The sequence below is a fragment of the Mastomys coucha genome, unplaced genomic scaffold, assembly GCF_008632895.1.
Source record: "Mastomys coucha isolate ucsf_1 unplaced genomic scaffold, UCSF_Mcou_1 pScaffold20, whole genome shotgun sequence".
NCBI lineage: Eukaryota > Metazoa > Chordata > Mammalia > Rodentia > Muridae > Mastomys > Mastomys coucha.
Genome location: NW_022196903.1, coordinates 85,104,809 through 85,126,551, shown reverse-complemented (window position 1 = coordinate 85,126,551; position 21,743 = coordinate 85,104,809). Strand labels below are relative to the sequence as shown.

At 49.7% G+C, this 21,743-nt stretch overlaps 1 protein-coding gene across 1 annotated transcript in view; it reads left to right on the top strand.

Annotated features, from left to right (window-relative positions):
* Wnt7a (Wnt family member 7A) overlaps nt 1-20,710 on the top strand; it is a 47,234-nt gene extending 26,524 nt beyond the window's left edge. The window contains exon 4 of the mRNA XM_031382582.1: nt 18,409-20,710. Within this exon, the coding sequence (XP_031238442.1) occupies nt 18,409-18,888 (480 nt within the window). The 3' untranslated portion in view covers nt 18,889-20,710. The remainder of the gene's footprint in view (nt 1-18,408) is intronic.
* Nucleotides 20,711-21,743: the final 1,033 nt, after the last annotated feature.

Genomic DNA, 21,743 nt, shown 5'->3' with positions numbered 1-21,743 from the left:
TCGATTCTCTGTGCTGTCTCTTTCCATCTGTGAACACTGGGCGTTCCTCTCATAGAGTGACATTAACAAAACGATCAAATGAACTGAAAGTGTTTACGGTCACACTGTTAAATAGTCTCCATAAGTCACATGTGACTATTTGAATAGACCGCAATTAAATATGTTGAAAATTCAGTTCTTTGGCCCAGGTTTCTAGTGTGTGGTGGCTGCATGTGGCTCATGGTTAGCATATGACTTCCCTGGTACAGGAGGTCACCTAGACAGCTGGTGGTCATGGGGCATTCCGAACTTAGCGTTATTAGAGAAACTTGGGAAGGCTTCAGTAGCAGGCTACCTTCCTGGCCTCCAGGACCAGCCATGTGATTTCCACCAGAAAGAATCCCCCGTGTGGCTGGTGCTGGCAGGAGCTTACTGGAAAGTAACCAGGGGAAGGGAGGGGCAGCTTGGGGAGGCTCAGTTACTCCACAGTGAGACCAAGCCAAAATGTGCTCATTGGGCACACAGTTGCCTTCTATGTCCTCGGGGGTGGGGTGGGGTGGGCGGAGACTCGAACTCAGGGTGTTATCAAATAAGTGAAGGAGGGCATTTAGCATAAGGGGATTTGAGTGAGCTTAGAGGCATGGCATGGTTTGGGAGGATAGAAAGAACAGGCTCTTAGGAGTTCAGCTGTCACCTCTCCTGATGCTCAACACTTGCATCTTTTGCAGAAGAACTCAAGTGTCGTAATATCGCTGAAGAGGGCTTTCTGCCTAGCCAAGGGAGACTCACCTGCAGTTTGCATCTGAACCAGGAGAGATAGCTCAGGGAGTGTCTCTCATGCAGAGGGAAAGCTTTCCCTGCCCCCATGGGATGATATGTCACCTGCCCACTTTGTGGATGTAAGAGAGATCCAGGCAGCAGATACAGGAGCATAGCAGCTCCCACCCTGCCCCTGGAAAGGGGTTCTCCTGATACCAGAGCCTCTAGGACAGCATGACCTGGGCATTAACTGTGAACATCGCCAACCTCAGCTGCTCACTGCATGGTGCTGTATGTTCCTCTTGAGACTGGAAATACCACATGTGTGCTTGTCCCAGTCCACAGGTACCTCACAGCTATTCTCTCATCACAAGAGAGGGCCTGTTGTTAGCCTGCCATAGGAGGAAGCTGAGGCATTGAATGACTGAGTAGCAAGCTTGAGGTAGCCCAGTCACCTATCTTGGCAGGCCATATTCTGTTCACCTCCTGTATACCTGTTTCTCAGCCCTCAACTGTGTGTGTGTGTATGTATGGTGTTTAGATGGCTTAGATGGGGATGTTGCAGTCGCAATGACTAACAAGTTGTACACACCTTACTCCTGGAAGACGTTCGCTGTTTACAACACCATTTCTTGGTCAAGCTTTGCAGTTCCATGTGGGTGAACAGTGCCACTGGGCCTGTGTTATAAGCAGGCACAGCCACTGAGGCTCTGGTGGGCCTCTGTGCCCACCAGAGGGTTGTGGCGCTACGGGGAGCTGTTCTCTGGGCAGGTGGGGTTGCTGGCCACACCCTGCACTAACTCTCAAGAATTCCAGTTGGGCCTTTGTTCTGAGCTGGCAGTAGAAAATAGCCTGGGTGTGGGGAGAGCTTCCTCCCAGCCCTGATAATGCTGCTTGTTTGCTGTATGATCTTGACATACAGCCTATCTCTGAGGCTCGATGTCCTCGCACACACCCCGAGGTGGAAGGCACCAATAATAGACTTCTTGGACTCACAGTGCACATTCAATGCCTGCAAAGTCCTAGATGGCCAGACTTCCACTGTGGAACATCTGGATCCCTGAGCAGCTGCTCTGAGACTGCATGGCTCTTAGCAGCAGGGGTTGCAGACGTAACATAAACGCCAGAGTTGTGTTCTAGCTTTAAATTGTTTAGGTGGGGATGAGGGTGAATCAGGGTCTCACTTCGTAGCCCTGACAGACATGGAACTCAGATCCACCTGCCTCTGTCTCCAAGTACTGGGATCAAAGGCCTCATGCACTGCTATACCTGGCTAGACTCTGTTCTGCTCCTAAGGCTCTTGCTAGCTCTGAGATCCACCTTCTTTGAATCCCTGTCCATACAACATGTTGGAATTATCTGGGGAGAAGGAGCTATCTGAAAGCCCTTGAGATTTGTAACTTCTGAACAGGGAGAACCACAGGGGAACCAAGCTACCGTATGACACTGTGAATTTCCTGGGATGGGTCTCTAGGTCAATCAGTCATGTTTGAGCAGCATTTCAGTAGAGAACCCCTCTCTTATCCTCTCCTGCTGCCCCTGTTCACATATATCCTATGCTCCAGGACCTGAAAACTTGACCACAAAGCCCTGTCTATTCCCAGACCTTCTGTCTAGGCCCCTGCCTGCTGTATCAGCTGCTGTCTTCCTCCTGGCTGCAGCTAACTGAACATCCCCTCCTGTTTCATCTCTCTGCATCATCTTCAGGACGCATCGTTGTTACCCTAGGACAGAGCCTTGGCTCTGCCTCTGGCTATATATTTCCTTTCATGCTGCACAGGAGGGACTTCACCTACTGCACTACTTTTCCCCTACAGCAGCTACCCAGGATTCACCTGGCCTTCAGACCCTGAGTTCAAATCTTCTGCAGACAGACTCTGCCTCTGCCAGGTGTTCTAGTTCATCAACATCTCTTCCTGGCAGCCCTGGCTTGGGGCTGTACTCTTTCCAAATGTGACTTGTATCCTTCCTCCGTGTCCACAACTTCACACTGATTTCCTTCCATCTCAGTGTACAGGTGAAATCTTCAAAATAGCCAACAAGACTCGCCATGATCTCTGCTCTCCTCTGTTCTCACTCACCTCCCACTCCCCCTTTGCTGATGCCCCTTGTTCCTCTGCTGCTCTCCTCTCTGCTCTCAAATATGCTGGGTATTCCTCTGCCCCAGGCCCTTTGCACTTGCCAATTTCTCTGCTGCAGCAGGGAGAGCCTGCTGTATTTCCAAAACTCACCCCACCTTACCTCCTCAAGTCTCTGCTCAAATATCACCTAAGGAGGGTTTTCCTGACCACCCTGCTGGAAACTGCTCCCATCTGTCTCCCCACTTCCTGTTTCTGCCCATGTTTTGTTTTCCCACATAGCACTTTTGACCACCTGACATAATATTGGGAATTTGCCAGAGATCCCAACATGACTGGGAAAAGTCAGAATGCTTGCTGTGGAAGGCCTTCTGCGGGAGGCCTCGAGCCCAAAGCTTCCTCCCCAACACATTCAAGAGTCTGTGCCTTCCCATAACTTGCCCTGTTGAGCCAGTGAAAAGGGTTTGTTCCAATACAGCACTCCTCATATGGCAGGCATTATCCTAAGTTCTCTGTACATATCGTCTCACACAGCGTTCATAAGAACCCAAGAGGTGACCACTCTCATGATCTTTTATAAATACAGAAAGTAAGGCACAGGTTCAGTGACTGCATAAGATCACATGACCAATAAACCAAGAGCCTGTATTCAGGAATCACATGGCCAGAACCTATGGCCACTATACCTACTTCTCACTGGTCCTGCTCACTCCTTCATTTGTTAAATGTGTATGTATCTGCTTATGTTAAATATACATTTTGGAGATTAACATTAAAATAGATGACTAAAAAAATGACGCCCTTCATCAAGGAGTTCACAGTCCAGTAAGAAATACTGAAGGAATCAAGATAGAGATGAGAGAATGTTCCCATTCAGTAAACATGTGCTGGCACCTGCACTGTGTCAGCTCTGGACCTGAGATGAAGCATGGCTGCTGGTTTTGAGGGCTGCTCACTGTGACGATATAGAGGGGAGGTGAATTATTGCACAGAGAGCAATTGACAGCAGAAACTGAATCTGATACAGAGGAGCACAGGGCATTGTGGAAACCCTGAAGAGGAGGTCTTTGCTTGGGGATTGGTTGAAATGAACAGATGGCAAGTGTAGCTGCCTAGGAGTGTGGGTAGATGGTTGTATAGGTGAACGAGAGGATGGAAAGATGAATAGATATGTGCATGGTTAGGATGGGTGGATAGAAGAATGGTTGGATAGATGAGGGGGTGGATAGAAAGGTAGGTGAAGGGAGAGATATAGGGATATTTTACTATATAGATAGAAAAGGATTTGGAAAGGATAAATAGATATGTGGATGGATGGATGGATGGATAGATGGAGAAAAATGTGAATAAATGGGTGGGAAAGTTGGTAGATGGATGAATAAGTATGAGGACAAATGGATAGATGTATAGGTATGTGGCTGCATATATATATATATATATATATATATATATATATATATATATTTGAAATATGGACAAGTAAGATTTGAAAGGATGGCTGGATGCATGGATGGGTGGGTGGATGGAGAGTCGTTTGGAAGGATAGTTAGTTGACTGAATGAATGAGTAAAAAGCTGAGCTCATTGCTAGGAAGTTGGACACTCTCCCAGTGAGATCACCCGACCAGCTGAAAGAAAGGGTTGCAAATCCACACATTCATTCACTCAACAAATACCAGTAAGCACCTATTTGTGTGTCCGGTACTGTGTTAGGCTCTGGGATTAGGTGTGGCACTTGCCTTTATGGAGCTGGCATTCCAGGGGGAAGTCAGACAACAAACGGTCAGATGGAGAGAGACCCATTGTCAATGAGTAATGAATGCTAGGGCAGAAAACTAAAGCAGAGAGAGAGAGTAGAGACGCTGCTGCTGGGGGTAGGTGGAAGAGACCTTTCTGAGAGGGTGAGATGTGGACAGAAGGTGAGTCAGAGCATTCAACAGCCCAGAGGCCAGTATGGCCCCACCAACTGACCAGTGAGGAAAGAGGTGACAGGTCACAGTAGGAGTGTTGGGAGCAGGGGTGCATTGGGGGACGCCTGTGAGGGGTCTCCTTGGCATAGGCACACCTGGGAGATGAGCAGTGCCTCATGGGCCTGAAGGCTTTCGAGGGCAGTTGTGACTGGCGGTCCCGGAAGCCAGTGGAGACCACTGAATCTGGGCTGGTTTGCCTAGAGAGCCCCCCCTCCTGCTGCTCCCCTGGAAAGGTTCCCAGTTGGGAGGCCAGGAGCATTTTAATTACAGCTCCAGTTCTCAATGGTTTGCAGCCCAACCGTGAAACGGGCCCTGGGCAACATGTGGCACTTGGGTGATTTATTCCCTCACCATGTCTATATTTAGTGGCCTTGGGTATTGTTGGCCAAGTTTTCAGAAAACAAGAGAAAGTGGAATGGGAGGGGTAGGGGACTAAGTCTGGGATTTTAAGTGCATGCTTCCATTTTTTAGTTGTCCTCCAGGATAAGATTCCCCAGCCTGCCTGGAGTTACTGGTATCCAGTGACATGGGGCACAACTGCCCACTGTCTTGATTCTATTCTCTCTGAGATTATGCATACTTTCTGCCAAATGGTGGCCTTGGCGGCCACCATACATCAAGTGTGTCTACAAGCATGGGCTCCCACTATGTCTGAGGCTGTACTTCCCACTCAAGCCCCATCAACCCAAAGCCTGGGACCCTGCAGGGATCCTCAGACTTCACATGCCCATAACCCACTTGGGGAGTGGAAATGCCCTCTGACTCCATGACAGGTCTGGGCAGGGCCTCAGGCTCTATATCTCCAGCAACATCCACAGGTACCCTGGAGCTGAGTGCTGTGGCTGGAATATGTGTCCCAAAAGTTTAGGTGCTGGAAACTTAGTCCCTAAGCCAAATGGAGATCTGGAAGTAAGGCCTTTGGAAGGTGATTAGGGATAGATAAAGACTTGAGGCCAGCCCTCAAGGTGGCATCAGTGGGTTTATAAGAAGAGGAGGAAAGATCTGAGCTCCCATACTATTCTGTCTCCCATGTGACACCCTCTGTCATGCTGTGACATGGCACAAGGTCCTTCTAGATATGGGTGCCATGCATTTAGGATTTCCAGAGCTATTCTGGATTATTCTGTATTCTTTAGAAGCTACTTACTCTCTGATATTCCATTATAGCCATGGAAAACAGCCTGGGACGTTGGCTTTGGGACTACAACTGGGTAGCAAGGATCTTGACCTGTGCCATCCAATAGAAATATGTTTTAAGTCACATGGCCAACATGTTCTAGTGATCACATCAAAAAGGCATGGGGATATGAGTCAGAGATAGAGGACACTTTCTAGCATGCATAAGGCCCTGGGTTTGCTCCCTAGCACTGAAGGAAAAAAAAAAAAGATTTTCCTAAATGGAATAATGCATTTTATTTAATCTATTATCAGCATTCGACATCAAGGTCTTATGTGCTGGTTTTCCATAATAATTGTCTTCTATCTAAGTGTTTATAATCATAGCATATTTCAGTTCAGAACATCACATTGCTTCCAGGACGCCTGCTCTACTCCTATAAGCTCTGAATCTGACTTAGGGCTGATGAGGGAGATGCAGCTTCACTCTCTGGGTCCCTGAGGTAGCTGTAAATTTCTGCTGAAGATGATCCTGGAAGAAGCAGGAGGCTGTACTAGGTTCCTGCATCCTCTTCCCCACCATGACAGACCAGCAGGTCTGTTCACTACCTCATTTAGCTCACATAACCCAGAGGTGGGTTCTCTTACCAGTCCCAGATTTTGTGGCTAAAGAACCAGGTTCAGAGAGGCTAAGCAGCCTCAGAGTGACCGCGTCAGTTTGTGAAAGACCTGGGACTTAAATCAAAAATATTGTTCAGGCAGCATGTGTATAGTAGAGGATTGCAAATTCAATCATCAATAGGAGGAGAGGAGCTCGGCCCTGTGAAAGTTCTGTGCCCCAGTGTAGGGGAATGCCAGGGCCAGAAAGTGGGAGAGGGCAGGGTGGCAGGCATGGGGAAGTGGGAGGCAACAGGGGTTTGTTTTGGTTGTTTTTGTTTGTTTCTTTGTTTTTTGGAGGGGAAACTGGGAATGGAGAAATTTACATGTAAATAAAGAAAATATCTAAAAGAAAAAAAAATATTGAAAGCTCTTTCGCCTCTGCAATACGAGACTCTAAGTCTTTTTGCATGACACTGTTTCAAGGGAACTTGCAGGCCCATTCACTTCTGCAGATCCATGGGGGTGGCCTGGATCCTGAAGCCAGGGAGCCTCTGGAGTGGCAAAGAAGGCACGGCACCTTTGGTTGGCAGGGTTAGGACAGCTCAAGTCTTTGGTAGCTCTGGGTCATGGCTCCTGAAGCTCAGAACAGCACCAAGAATCCAGTGTCCCCCTCAGCCATGCCCACCCTCTGTGACTGAGTTGGGGGAGCTCATTGTATTCAACTGAAAACTTCCATGAGATCAAGGCCAAACAATCAGAAGAACCCGAGTTCCATCCAACTGAAGTCTAGTATAATCCCCAGCTAGAAAAGGATATCTCAAAGGAGATGCCAGCCTGTATATCCCAGCTCCTTTGGGCCAGCCATTCCTAATTCGCAGATGTCTGCTGAGGATCACTCAGGAGAAGGCTTCTTCTACATGCCTCATGGACCACACAGCACAGGCAAACTAGCAAGTCCCCTAAAATAACATGGCAGGGAGGATGCAAACTAGGATGATCTGACATAGGAAGGTGCTGAAAGCAGAGGACACAGGGGGAAAGCTACCACAGCAAGACAGTAGCAGATGTAGGGGTCTTCAGTGGGAATAAACATGGCTTCCCAAGAATGCCTGGTACCAACTGTTTACTGAGGGTGTTTGGCAGAGCTGAGAAGCAGCAAGTGTCTTGGGCACCAGAGAGTAGGATGAGGATGCTTTCTTAAGAGGTGGCCACTTGGCCTCTTATGATTGCCCCCATCCCTGCCGCAGCAAAGCCCAGCTATGCCCAGATGTGTATTGGATTCTAGGAGGGGGGTTGGCCCAGTACACAATCTCCCAGCAAGTCCATCCAGAGTACCGTGGGGTCTCCACATCCTTCCTTCCCATCCTGCCCATTGCTAAGGCACAGCCAACTTCTCCCTTGTATCTCCCTGACCCTTTGCTCTTTGCAGCTTCTGCCCAGATACTTCTGCTATTAGTGATGCCCTGGCCTGACTTCTCTGAACGCTTCAAAACTCTTCCGGGAAGTCTCGCAGGCACATCATTTGCTTGGTGCATATAGAATGCAAAGGCTTCTGTGTGGGGCAGATCTAAGGAAGAAAAATTCACTGGCTTGTTTGTCTCCCTAACTATGCAGAGTCTCCTGAGAAGAGAGCCCTTGCTTGATCAGACTCATGTCAGCAGCACCTGACATAGGTCTTAGCTCCCAAATGACTCTGGAAGGACAGACTGGGGCTCACCTCCCCTGAACATCTACTAACACACCTGAAGAGCTTTGAATGCTCTCCCACACCTTTCCAGAGCTGAGACTAAATCAGAACTTCTGAGTGCCTGAGCCAGGCTTCTGGACATCCCGCTCCCATTGACTCTGCAGGGCTGGAAAGCCCAACCTGGGAGGAGAAGCAGGTGCCAGCCATACACCAGACCAGAGCCATACTTTGCATACCCATTGCATCAGCAGCTATGCTCAGGGTGGCAGGCCCCACAGGGTTTTTACAGCAGCTTTACTGAGCCATCCACATGTCACACAATCACACAATCAATCACCCAATGTCAGTGGTTCCTAACTGGTTCATAGAGATACACACCGATCATCAAAACAGTTAAAACCTTTAACGCCCAAAAGAAACTTTTTGGTAATCACTGATAGTTGTGGACCAAAAGGCAAGCAAACTAGCTGGTATCCCGGTAGAGAGGAGGTGTAAGCAGGAGGATCAGGGGTTCAAGGCTAGCCTGGGCTACGTGAGACCCTGTCTCAGACAAACAAAAAGCCAACCAGTCAGCCACCATCCTGATTGTCAATCCGGATTCTCCCAGGTTCCTGGTAACTATTGAAGTACCTTCTATTTCTGTGGATTTGCCTTTCTAGATGTTTTGTATAAATGGGATCATACTGTGTGTGGTTCTGTGACAGGCTTTTTTCATTGCTAGCATGTATGCAGGGCATATTCATGTTGTAGCATGCTGCTTAGACCTGGAGCATCCCCCCAAAGCTCATCTGCTAAAGGCTTATTTGGAGCTTATTGACAGGACACTAGGTGTCTGGGAGCATGTCTTTTAAGGGGAGACTGGGGCCTCTGCCTATCCAGTCTCTAGCCCTGCCCCTTTGCTTCCTGGTTGCCAGGAGGTGAGCATCTTTCCACTGAGCACTTCTACCATGATAGACTGGGACATCACAGCCCCAAAGCAGTAGGGCAAACATGGAAAGAGTAGAAAACCATGGATCAAGGTAAGCATCGACGAGCTTAGAAATTCTGCCATGGTGACAGAAGTCTGAGTAGCAACACTTCTTCCCTTTTCATGACAGAAGACGATCCCATTATATGGGATCCCCATTATATGGAGAGTTTGTAGTGTCAACACAAAACAAAATGCAGAGATAAATCTCCAGTTCAGATCTTATTAGGGGAAATAAACCAAGGATAGGAATGGAATCTGGAACACATAGGCACACGCCTTAGAGGCCTCTGATGTTGGGGAAAACAAACCAAAGTTGAGAACTTTAGGAGAGAGAAATCTACCTGGCTTGTTTTGAGGTCAGGTCTGATGGCACGCCGGATGCCTGCAGGAGCTCTGGCCGTCGTGTGGTAGCATTGCCTACATAAAGCTAGTCTTTAGATCACAGTGGCTATTCTGTGGTTGGCTGCTTAGTAGAAATAGCCCTAAGGACTGATAGGCTCTGGTGGAGTGCCCCCCATTTTCATGGCCCTTGACTGTGTGTTAGTGGACTATGACAAGATGCCTCTATTTGCAAGAAGTTATCAAAACCTATTTTTGCCCAGTAAGGGCCTTGGGAGTTGTTCCATTTGAACTTTCATGGCTGTTGCTGCAAAGAACACATGTAGACTTGGGCTTCTGGCCTAACCTCTGTGCTGTCAATGTGCCTAGGCACTGCCGCCTTAGAGCTGTTTCCGAAAGTGTATAAGTCTAGGGCCAAAAGAGGAAGAGGAACTGATAGACTTCATGCCTTAGAGAGGGCTGCATAGGCCAGCCATGTCCTAGATCTCTATGGGCTGTCAGAGCATCAGGTTGGTGGGTGCTGGGAATGCTAACGATCTTACCTTTCTGCATTGGTCCCTACTCCCTAACTGAAGGGTTGAGGAGAAATCCATTGTTCTACCCACAATCCCTTTGTAATAGTAAGGACTTTTGAGAGCTCAACCCCAGCACTATTAACAGCCTGAGTAAAGTGAGCCCTGGCCTAAGGATGCTACTACCTCATTCTTCTATATTGGTGTGTGTGCATGTGTGTGTGTGTATGTGTGTGTGTGTGTGTGTGTGTGTGTGTGTGTGAAAGAGAGGGAGGGAGAGAGAGGGAGAAAGAGAGAGAGAGGGGAGAGAGAGAGGGAAAGAAAGAGAGAGAGAGAGAGAGAGAGAGAGAGAGAGAGAGAGAGAGAGAGAGAGAGAGAGAGAGAGAGAGAGAGAGAGAGAGAGAGAGAGAGAACCAGTGTGCTCTACTACTGGAGATTAAACCTAGAACTTCATGCACACCGGTCAAGTGCTCTGCCACTGAGAGACAACCCCAGAAGTAGATTATTCCACTCTTACAAATATCTTCCAGATTGGCTATAGGAGGAGAGTCTGTTTTCTTCAGAGCTACTACTGCTAGAAGCTGGCATCTGCCTAGTGCCAGTGTGACAGTTGGTCTGTGATTACTTCCCAGTCCAGAGTGTAAGTCTCTCTCTCGCTGTGCACCTGGCCACCCACCTCTAATCCTGGCCTAAGAAATAAATCATCGTGTTCTGCAAAGATGAAGGAGAATGAACAAAAGAGGAGATGAGGCAAAAGTTCACTCACGGATGCCTCAGAGATGGCTGGAAACACATTAGTTTGTTGATTCCACATCCTTCTATCACAGGCAGGACCACCCAACTGTCTCACTCAAAGCCACAGTCCATAGTCTCCACTCAGTTTGGACTATGGGATGGTCTTGAAGCCACTGCGGTCTATTTATTATCTCAGGAGAGATGGCAGGCAGGAGTCTATACTGTGAGCAGCTACTGTCCCCAAGGCTTAGCCACTTCCCTTTGGAAGTGGCTCCAAGTGTCCGTGAAAGAAAGCCCTATGAAGGGATTACAGGATTACAGCAGCCTCAGCTTGCAATGAGAGAACCTGAGGCCTGCCCAGGTTCACTGCCATGCAGGAGCCTATGTGCTGTCACCTGGGCTCCCACCATGTCTGAGGGTGTGCATATGTGCATGTATGTAGGGGAAGATGACCACGTGTGTGTGTGTGTGTGTGTGTGTGTGTGTGTGTGTGTGATTATATAGAGTGTAAGAACTACACAAGTGTGGCTGAGCAGTGGCGGTGATGCCTTTGATCCCAGAACTCCAGAGGTAGAGGTAGACAGAACACTATGAATTCATGAATTCAAGGCTAGCCTGGTCTATAGAGTGAGTTCCAGGATGGCCAAAGTTACACAGAGAAACATTTTCTCAAGAGAGAGAGAGAGAAAGAGGGAGAGAGAGAGAAAGAGAGAGATAAGCGTGTCTTGTGGGTGGTGTACTAAGGTATGTGAACATGTGGATCATGTGATTTTGAGGGAGGGTGTGACTGTGTGCAGATGAGACCTTGCACTGCTTGTATGGTAATGAGTGCAAGGGTATGTAACCTGTGGAGCTGTGTTGGGGCACACGTAGGAGGTGTTGTGGATTTTTAAGCATTCAGTACTTCTGGCTCTTTGACCACAGCAGACCTGAGCCAGGCATATAAGAACACTGGAGCATGAACCTTAGAGGAGACAAAGACTGGGGCCGCTTGTGAAGTGCAAGTTCCTATAAGACCCCAGAGTTAGAGGACAGGTTCGAGACAAGTCCATAACTCAAGGACTGCAGGGACTCACTGTGTCCAAGCCTCTGTGACTCAATAGACAATGATTTCTAGAGGCCTCTAGTTTACCCTAGAAAGCCTCTCTGCCTGGGCCCCCAAACCCCTTTTCCTGGCCATGTCTTCTGTGCTCAGGTCTGTAACACTTGTGCTGCAGTGTGGCCCCAGTCTGTGGAATGTAGTTGCGCCTGCACCCACCTGAGCCAGGTAGGGACACTGGCTTCAAGTGAGTGCACTCAGTATGGCTTAAAGAATGTGACCAAAGAGAAAATACCCCAAGTATTTACAGAAAAAGCTGTTTCCCTCTTTCATCTGAGTTGCCCAGAGGAATACAGCTGCAGTTAAGTGCAAGGCAGCTTTCGGCTCATGATGGATGGGCCCAAGGATGAAGGGAGGGGAGCAGAAGGGGAGGAGTAAGATGAAGAGGAGCTATGGAGGATGGGGATCAAGAGGAGGAGGAGCAGCAGAGGGAGGAACAGTGGGAGGAGGAGCAGCAGAGGGAGGAGCAGTGGGAGGAGGAGCAGCAGAGGGAGGAGCAGTGGGAGGAGGAACAGCAGAGGGAGGAGGAGCAGCAGAGGGAGGAACAGTGGGAAGAGGAGCAGCAGAGGGAGGAACAGTTGGAGGAGGAACAGCAGAGGGAGGAGCAGTGGGAGGAGGAACAGCAGAGGGAGGAGGAGCATCAGAGGGAGGAGCAGTGGGAGGAGGAGCAGCAGAGGGAGGAGCAGTGGGAGGAGGAGCAGCAGGGGCAGGAGCAGCAGGAGAAAGAGCAGAGGGGGGAGGAGCTACAGGAGGAGTAAAAGGAGTGATGGAGAAAAGCAAGTGCTCCCTGCCTCAGGATGTTTCTTTACAGCATGCTGTCACAAAGAATCTAATCACCTGGGTCCTTGCCTACCACCTGAGGTACAAATGGCCTAGGATTGATGCCTCAGAGGGAACCAAGGAAGGAAGCAGCAATGTCGGCTTACTCAGATTCTCAGTCTTCAGCCCCTAGGGTCCTGACCTCCTCATGCCCTTTGAACTTATAGTTTAGGGTGGTGATGGTGGTGGTGGTGGTGGTGGTGGTGGTGGTGGTGGTGGTGTGTGTGTGTGTATGTGTTGTGTGTCTGTGTGTGTGTGTCTGTGTGTATGTGTCTGTGTTGTACATGTGTGCTTGATATATACAAGTGTGTGCACAGGTGCACATGTGCTGTGGAGTGCTTGTGTGAAGATCAGAAGGTCTTCCACTGTCTTTGAGACTGGGTCTCTTTGCTCTTCGTTGTGATGTACACCAGGCTGGTGGCCTGCTAGCTTCTGGGGAGTCTCCTGTTTCCACTTCCTACCTTGCTAAAGGAGCACACAGACTCAGATGTACATGTGACTTTGCCCAGTGGGTTCTGGGACTCCAAACTTTCCTCCTCTCCTAAGCAAGGGCTTTACCCACTGGCATCCCACCTGCCCCAAGCAAGTCCTTTTTATTATGCGAACCAGTCCTCAGCAGCCCAGGCCATGTTGCTTGTGCTCTCAGACCTATCAACTAGGGACTGTTTCTCCAGATGGAAGGATTTCTGTAGTAGTTAGGGTCCTTTACAATGTATTAACGCAACTCAAACTGGCTCAAGGACAGAGAACTCACTGATTCTTGGAACTGAAGGGTCATGTGGCAATGGATGCTGGCCTAGCCTGATCCTGGGCACAAACACTATTCCCAGGAGCCAGCAGCATAATCCCCACTTCTTAGCTTGCTTTCTCAGCCAGTATCTGACTCAGTTTCCCAAGCTGACAAGTTGTCTGTCCATAGCGGTGGGCTTCGCTTTCCCTTTTGTTCCTCTCTGCTGAGAAATGGCCAGTATATCTTCAGTTCACACCTAATTCCCAAGACTTGCTCTGGTTGGCTGTGATGGGTTCAAGTCACAAGTTGCTCCTTACCAGTGATGGGTGGGAACTGGGAGAGGTGATTGGTGGGAACTGGTGTGTGTGTGTGTGTGTGTGTGAGTTTGGGAAGCAGGAAGGATGTCTGGTAGGAACTGGGAGGATAACCTCTGGGAAATGAGGAGATGACTGGTGGGAACTGGAGAGGTCACTGTGGGAACTAGGAGCCATACCAGGTGGGAACAGGAAAAGGGAGGTGGCCAGTGGAGGACTGAAGAAAACGGCTCTTGGCAGCTAGAATCAGTAACTAGTGGGGTGGCTTCCATCTTGGTGACTGGGGGAAGCTGCGCTGAGGAGCCAGTGTCAGCCATATCAGCCTTGCTAGAAAATGAAGTACAAAAAAAAAAAAAAAAAAAAAAAAAAAAAAAAAAAAAAAAAAAAAAAAAAAAAAAAAAAAAGAGTGTCCTGACAGGGTAAGCCAGACCTGTGCAGGAGATGAATAGACCCAGGATCCTGGAGGGGGGTACATTCCTAGACTGAGGCACATTCCTGAGGAGGGCTCAGCAGAGGTGATCCATCCCAGGAATCAGGAAGTCCTGATCATGCCGAGAAGCTCGGATCGTTTCAGTGGGGCTCCAGGCTGGGGATCATGAACAGAACGGTGATGTTCGGCATAGGGAAACAAAGTAGACTGAGATGGCCCTCTGGATGCTGTGGAGTGTGACCCACACTTTGGTGACGGGTGCCCTGTGAAAGCAGGAGCCAGAGTTTGGTCACATCCAAACTCTCTCCTCTCAAATCCCCTCCTGCCCTCCACACCCTCTGTGTCACTGCCACTGTGAGGACCCAGCAGTCAGACTCTGATGATATCTACTTGGCATGTATGTATGAGTCAAGGAATTTTCTGGAACCCAATTTCTCCCCAGACCTTCCTAGACCTGAGCACCCCACCCTGAAGAGTTCTGGGCTCTGGGCAGCACCTGGTACATTGTCTGTACTTCCTGGAGGACTTGTCAGAAAGAGATTGATGTCTCTCCCTCCGGCGGTGCGGAAAAGCCTTGCTGCTGCTTTAGATAGATTTTGGGCGCTGCTGGGAGACACAGAAGGAGCTCAGCTGCAGCCCCACCCACTGGGTGCAGGAAGCCCCTCCAAAGAGCTAGTTGCTAATTGTATACACTCCAAGACAGGGAGCTCACTCTTTCACAAGCCCTCCCCTCCCCCCCCCAGCAGGGGTGAGCTTGGTAGAGAAGGCTAGCCTCTTAAGGAGCAGTATTCTGCTGCGCAGGAAGACCCCTCCTACTAGGGTCCAAGTTCTGTCCTTTAGTCACATCTTCCTCCCTGCTTACCCTGTCCCAGACCTGCCCCGTTGGGCAGCATTCATGGGCCCTGGACATTGCTTTCTCTAGGCTGGGCTGGTGGGCTGGGCTGACCCTTCTTCTAGTTGTGTTATGCCCAATTCTCATTGCTTTTGAACAGAAAGATAGGACCTTGCTATGTAGCAATTCTTTTCTCTTCTTTTCTTTCTTTCTTTCTTTCTTTCTTTCTTTCTTTCTTTCTTTCTTTCTTTCTTTCTTTCTTTCTTTCTTTCTTTTCAAGTCAGGGTTTCTCTGTATAGCCCTGGCTGTACTGGAACTCACTCTGTAGACCAGGCTGGCCTCAAATTCAGAAATCCGCCTGCCCCTGCCTCCCAAGTGCTGGGATTAAAGGCGTGTGCCACCACCGCTCGGCTATATGTAGCAATTCTTTTAACCCAGCTTCCCAAGCGCTGGTGTTACAGGTGTGTGCTATGAGGCTTGGCTGCTCTTCTTCCGTTCTAGAAATCACAAAGGATGACCATTCTCTATGTGTGTGCATTAGGCATCCATCAACATGACCTCAGACCACTGGCTTTTTAGCAGTTTCTTGCAAATTCTGGGTCTGTGGCCATCAAAGCGCTCAGTCTCTCTGTCTCTCCATTCTGTGGTTTTGCGACCAATTTTAATATAAAAATTCTTGAGTGTTAGCTTCTCTTCTGGCTGTACCTACTAATTAATCTGCTAGTCTGTAGAGGGAACAGCATTCTTCCTGGGGCTCCACATGACCCCCTCTAGGCATGCCAGATGATGGGAGCCAGGGTCCAGTTGCACCACAAGACTCCCCTGCTCCGCAGAGGCCCTGAGTCCTGGCCACTGGATCAGCCTGAATGTGCTCCCTATGTTCTGCACACACATTCTTCCTCAAGCTCAACTTCCAACCTCCTGCCTCAGCACACAGATTCCCCACCCACCAGTCCCCATGACTGGTTCACTCGCAATCACTGTGAATTTTGCCGCTTCCTTCCTCCCATGGCTGCTGCCTGCATTAGAACTACATCACCTGTGGTCCGGGCACTAAGGACAGTATCCCTCCAAGCTTCTGTCCTGCCATTCTCACCTGCAGCCTAATCTCTACTTCATCCAGAGTGAGCTCTGGCTGCTACAGTGTACCCAGAGGCTCCCTGCCTTGAAGAGTCAGTTCTGATAGCTCCTCAGCTCTGTCATATGAGCCTCAGCCCTTCATCCACAGTCCTCCATCCACAGGGCCTCCTCCGGTTCCTTCCAGGCCACCTCCCACCCACGTAGGCACAGGCAATGCTACTCTAGTCAGTCCTCCCTGCTCCCTGGCTCCTGTGAGGCTCTTGCCTCCCCAGAGCCCACCCCAACCCTTCTCCCAGTGTCCCTTGCTACTCCTGCAGCACACAAGGAGCTCAGCAGCTTCTGTGAGCTCCATGGGTTACCTTGGGTCTGGAACCGTAAATGCAGAGATGGAAGAGGATGCACCTCAGAGCAGACAGGACCAGTGTCGGCTGCCAGCAGGCCTTCTGGGGGACCCGTCCCCTCAGCCCCTGCCCATAACACAGGTGGTACAGCAGTACAGAACATGCGTTCTTTGTAAAATGAACAAGGGAATGAAAGAACACACCTGGGGCCAAACAGCTTTCCATTCTCCTTGCAAGCAGAAGTGAGAACGTTTGCTACTCTAGGCCAGTTGTCAGGGATTGATGTCCCAGTTGGGGTATTCTGGGGAAGGAGGTCGAGTCAGATTCAGATCTGAGCTTTGTAGGAGACAGGTGGGCCCTAAGCCTTGGAGTGGGTGCTACTCACTTATGTCACTGTCTCAGTGTAGCAGCCAGGCACTTGTCCCCCTGGCTCTAAGTGCCCTGAGGCAGGCCACTAGGGCAGAGCTCCTCTGTGTCCTAAAGAGCCTTACCAGAGAACACAAAAATATGGATGGCTCAAAACTGCCCAGGAGATAGATGACGAGGGAGACTGACAGGTGGAAGGACCCTACCGTGATAATCAGGGGAAGCTTCCTGGAGGAGGCCTCATTTTTCTGGCATCTGAGCTGTATCAGAATGGTTCTATTCAAACAGGTTTCTTAATCCATAGGATGACAACAGTGTGTCGAAAAGGTGGCACACTTCCTGGGACTGGAGGCCTGCTGGAATCCAGACAGGATGCCCAGCAGGAGCTAGGACTTTTGATAGTGGGCACACAATCTCCCATGGGGGTCCAGTGGGAATCTGGCAGGCACAGTGACTCCTCAGCATCTTCCAGGGGCCAGTCTGCTGAGGCTAAACCCAGATGTGTATTTATTTCCTCCTAGGTTTCCCTTTGGCCTTGTGAAGTGTTGCTGTGAGTAGCAGACCCTAGCAAGCCTATACAATCCCCTTTAACCTGGGACCCAGAGGTGTGACCTGATAGGGAGTGGTTCAGGTGTCCCTCTGATGAACTCCCTTTGGGCATGTTCTGAGCGCCTGCTGGGGACGAGCCCTCGGAAGGTGCCGGAGACCGGTCACTACAGGGGCTTCAAACCCTTAACTTGCCTGACTTGCAGCATGGAGGAGGGCTAGGAATCCTGACAGCTCAGAGACCAGGATGTGGCCTGGCCTCAAGGTGGGAAGCTAGGACGAAAGGGTTTGATTCTTCTGCTGCTGTTGGTGCCTCGGGGGTGGGGGAGGGGGAACTGCTGGCTGCCCGATGGGTGACCAGTCCTGGCCAGGGCAGTTGTGACTGTGCTGAATACAGTGAGATCTCTGAGACTTTCATTCAGAGTGCAGAGTTAGCAGAGCTAGACTGGATGTCACCTGATTAAGGGCCTATTCAAGGTCACCATGGCTCCAGGCCAATAGTGGCTGTAGAGAAAGAGAAGAGGCCTAGAGGGAGAGGCAGGTTGCATGAGGTAGGGGGGCAAGCCATTATACCCCTAGAGCTTTGGAGCCTAGTTCAGCTCAGGGACCCACTGCCAGGTGAGTGTCTAAGCCGCAAATGCTATGTCTATACCATAGACAGCTCTGCTAACTTTGGGCCAGCTTCTACATCAGCGAGGCTGAATCCTCACCCAGTGTTGACAGATGCCACAAGTTAGGCAAAGACATCCGAAAAGCCCATCTTCTGAACTCAACCCACCTTTGTTGTAAGCATGGTTCAAAACCGATCTTAGACCTACTCAGACCAAAGAGAACGAACATGTGCTTGGACTGAGCTGGACTGGTCTCACCAAACTTGGAGAGCAGAGCAGAATAGGGGTTGAGAGTAAACAGAGTACATTCATTAAAGGAGGGTAGTGCGTCGAGGTTGTGGAGAGAGAGGGACTAGATTTCAGGCCCACATTGCCTGGACCAAAGAAGAGAATGAAAGCCATAGCTGGCTAACAGGGCCTAGAGGATAGGGCCGGGCCTGTACTTGGCCAGGAGCCACAGTGACCATTTCTATGCCTTTCCCTGTCTTCCCTGCAGATCCTGGAGGAGAACATGAAACTGGAGTGTAAGTGCCATGGTGTGTCAGGCTCCTGTACCACTAAGACATGCTGGACCACACTGCCACAGTTCCGAGAGCTAGGCTACGTGCTCAAGGACAAATACAACGAGGCCGTCCATGTGGAACCTGTGCGTGCCAGTCGAAACAAGCGGCCCACCTTTCTGAAGATCAAGAAGCCCCTGTCCTACCGCAAGCCCATGGACACCGACCTGGTGTACATCGAGAAATCACCCAATTATTGTGAAGAGGACCCAGTGACAGGCAGCGTGGGTACCCAGGGCCGGGCCTGCAATAAGACAGCGCCTCAGGCCAGTGGCTGTGACCTCATGTGCTGCGGCCGTGGCTACAACACGCACCAGTATGCCCGGGTGTGGCAGTGCAACTGCAAATTCCACTGGTGCTGCTACGTCAAGTGTAACACGTGCAGCGAGCGCACGGAGATGTATACCTGCAAGTGAATGAGGTCACAGGTCAGGCCACAGGCAGGATTCAGTCTCCCTGCAGGCCACTGCCTGGATGCTTACAGGGGACCACAGAAGCACGGTCCTTGTCTTTTCTGCTGAGGGGGAGAGGTATTCTGGTTTTCCTGCAGACTCCTGTGGGAAGCATCTCTCAGAGGCATGCCCATTCTTCTCCACATGGATGCTGCTCTGCCACCCTCCCCCAGACACCGCCCGAGCCCCCTCCAGGGCTGGAACAAAGTTTTCCACGGCAGGAGCTCTGGAGCCTCGGGCCACGTCATAGCAATATTTAACAGTTTATTCTGATAAGAAATAATATTAATTTATTTAATTAAAGAGAATTCTTCCATTTCGTCGGGATCCGTTTTCTGCAATCAAAGTGGACTGCTTGAGGTCCTGGTGGGATAACTTTCTAGGACTGGGAGCTGAGAACAATTGTACATAATTATTCTTTATGCAGATGTTTCTACTAGTTGATTTCGCCAGTACCTTTCTGCAGCGCTAGGTGTTAAGTACAGAGAGAAGACGGTCTTTATACACATATAGATATATATGCATACACATTTGTATTTTTGTTTTGTTTTTGCTGTTTGCTGCTAAGTCCAGAATCTAAGCTGGTCCAGATCTGGGATTGTTTTGCTCCAGGACATGCCCCTATCCTTTTGCCCTTTACAGTTCAAACCTCGCCGTTAGAAAAGTTCCATTGGGAATGGTGTGTGAGGGGGACATGAATCACAAATTCCCAGCGGTTTCCATCCTGAAAAGTGAACCACTGGACAGGAGGCTTTCTAAGAGACTATTTTTCTATGAGTATTTTATTTATATGGAGTCTGCCTGTGTTGCCCCATGGCCAATGCCTCTTCTTAACACTGGTACTCACTCGGGCAGGAGGACAAGGCCAGGTATGTGGGCAGGTCCCCTGGGGACCCTCACACAGCTGGAGTCTGGAGTTCTATTTGCCAAGGGGGCCACAGCAGTTACCAGATGCCTGGGCTGGGATAGCATCTGTGTTAAATGAGAGGGAACCATCCCCTGGCTTTAGCCTGCTAAGCTCAGGTCTTGGAATGGGGTCACTGGATGGTTATCTTGGGAGGTGACCTCAGGATGAGCTACAGTGGTGGATCAGTCAGTGTCTTACACACTTTGAGAAGTGTGGAACCTGGCATTCATCATTAGGCAGAGGCGAGCTCAAGGATGCTGATATCCCATCAGGACAGCCCAGGCACTGCCTATAGGTGAGGTGTAGTCCTAAGAGAAGGGGTCAGAAAGAAGGAGGAAGGACAAAGCCAAGGATTATTGGCCATCCTCAGTGAAAGCGATGGGCGTGTTCCCTCTGCAGCAGAGACCCAGCTGCACCTGTGTCTCTCCAACAGGAAACCCCTCCAGAAGGCTTCGGATATTTTTATGTGTTTTCACATGCATTTCCACCTGTGTGCATGTAAGCACACGCACACACTCCTGGGCCAGCACTTTGAGGTACCTCCAGAGTGCTTACAGGTGCATGTGCTTGCATGTATCTCTCTGTGCCTGGGAGATCAGACCATGTGTATGGAGCTGTGTACCTGAGCATTTGTGCTCCCAGGGGTTAGTTCCAGGCATCTGCATTTGTGGGTGGGGTGCAAGGTAGACAGCAGGGAACTAATTTGATTGTGTTGAGCCACAAAGAGACTGCAACTCTGAACTCTGTCTCTACAGCTGCTGGTGAAACTCAGATGCCTGCGTGCTGGGAGCCCCTCAGTGCCTAGGTCATGTCCAGTTCCCCACCTGGGTTACATCACGACAAATAAACATGGCTGTATGGCTGACTTCTTCCCTTGAATGTATTTTTAATTTCTTCTTTTGTGTAGGTGTTTCAATGTATGGGCATGGAACTGGAAAGATGGAGTGGATGAATAGATGTGTGGATGAATAGAAGAAAACATGGATGGCTAGATGGATGGGGGTGTAGGTGGGTAGATGGATGGACAGACAGATGACAGATAGATAATAAGTGAGCTTTGGCAAGTAGGTGAGTAGATGTGTACGTGGATGTGTAGGAAGACAGACAGAAGGATGGGTGTCTAGATAAATGTGTGAATGGCTAACTATGTATTTGCTAAGGAGGAAACTCTCCAGCATTTCTCAAATTCCCATGTCACACCCTTCCCCCCACCTCCACACATCTATAGGATCTCCATTGAGCATAGGCTTTCCCAGATGTCAGTCTTTCTGTTTCTGGCCTCACTTGTACTAGGAAATGGGGGAGCTCCAACTAGCCTCACCAGGTGACTATTCAGTTAATAATAGCAACATAAACACAGTGCAGATGATGCCCTGCTCCAGCATTCAAATGACCAGAGGGCCCTCATGAAGGCAGCTAGTCCTGCCAGAAAAACACAGGACTTGCTGCTAGCTGTCAGACCATCTTATAATGTACTTCAGGCGTCCAGCTTTGGGGTCTGTCCTCTCTTTGAATGCCATGCGTGACTGTGCTCCGAGCCTCAGTTTCTCCATCTGTAAAATCAGAGAACTAACACCTTCCTCTCAGGCTACTGGAGGATCCTCCCAGGAATGACCACATGGCATTCAGAGTGGCAAGACAGCACGTGAAGGCTAGAGCTTGCTACTGTCAGTCACAACCAGGATGTCCACTGAGGGCCCTGTGGCCAAAGGAGTCTTCTAGCCCAGCTTAATGGGTTACACCCTTGGCTCTGTGCTGGCAAAGCCACCCTTGTTCTATCTGTTGTGCCCCACAGGTTTTCCAGCAAAACTAATGCTTAAAAGACTGGACTCTTAAGCCACTCCATTAGAACATCAGATGGCAGAGGGCAGTGGGCACACGTCAGGTAAGCAGTTCCACACAGGTCATTCCT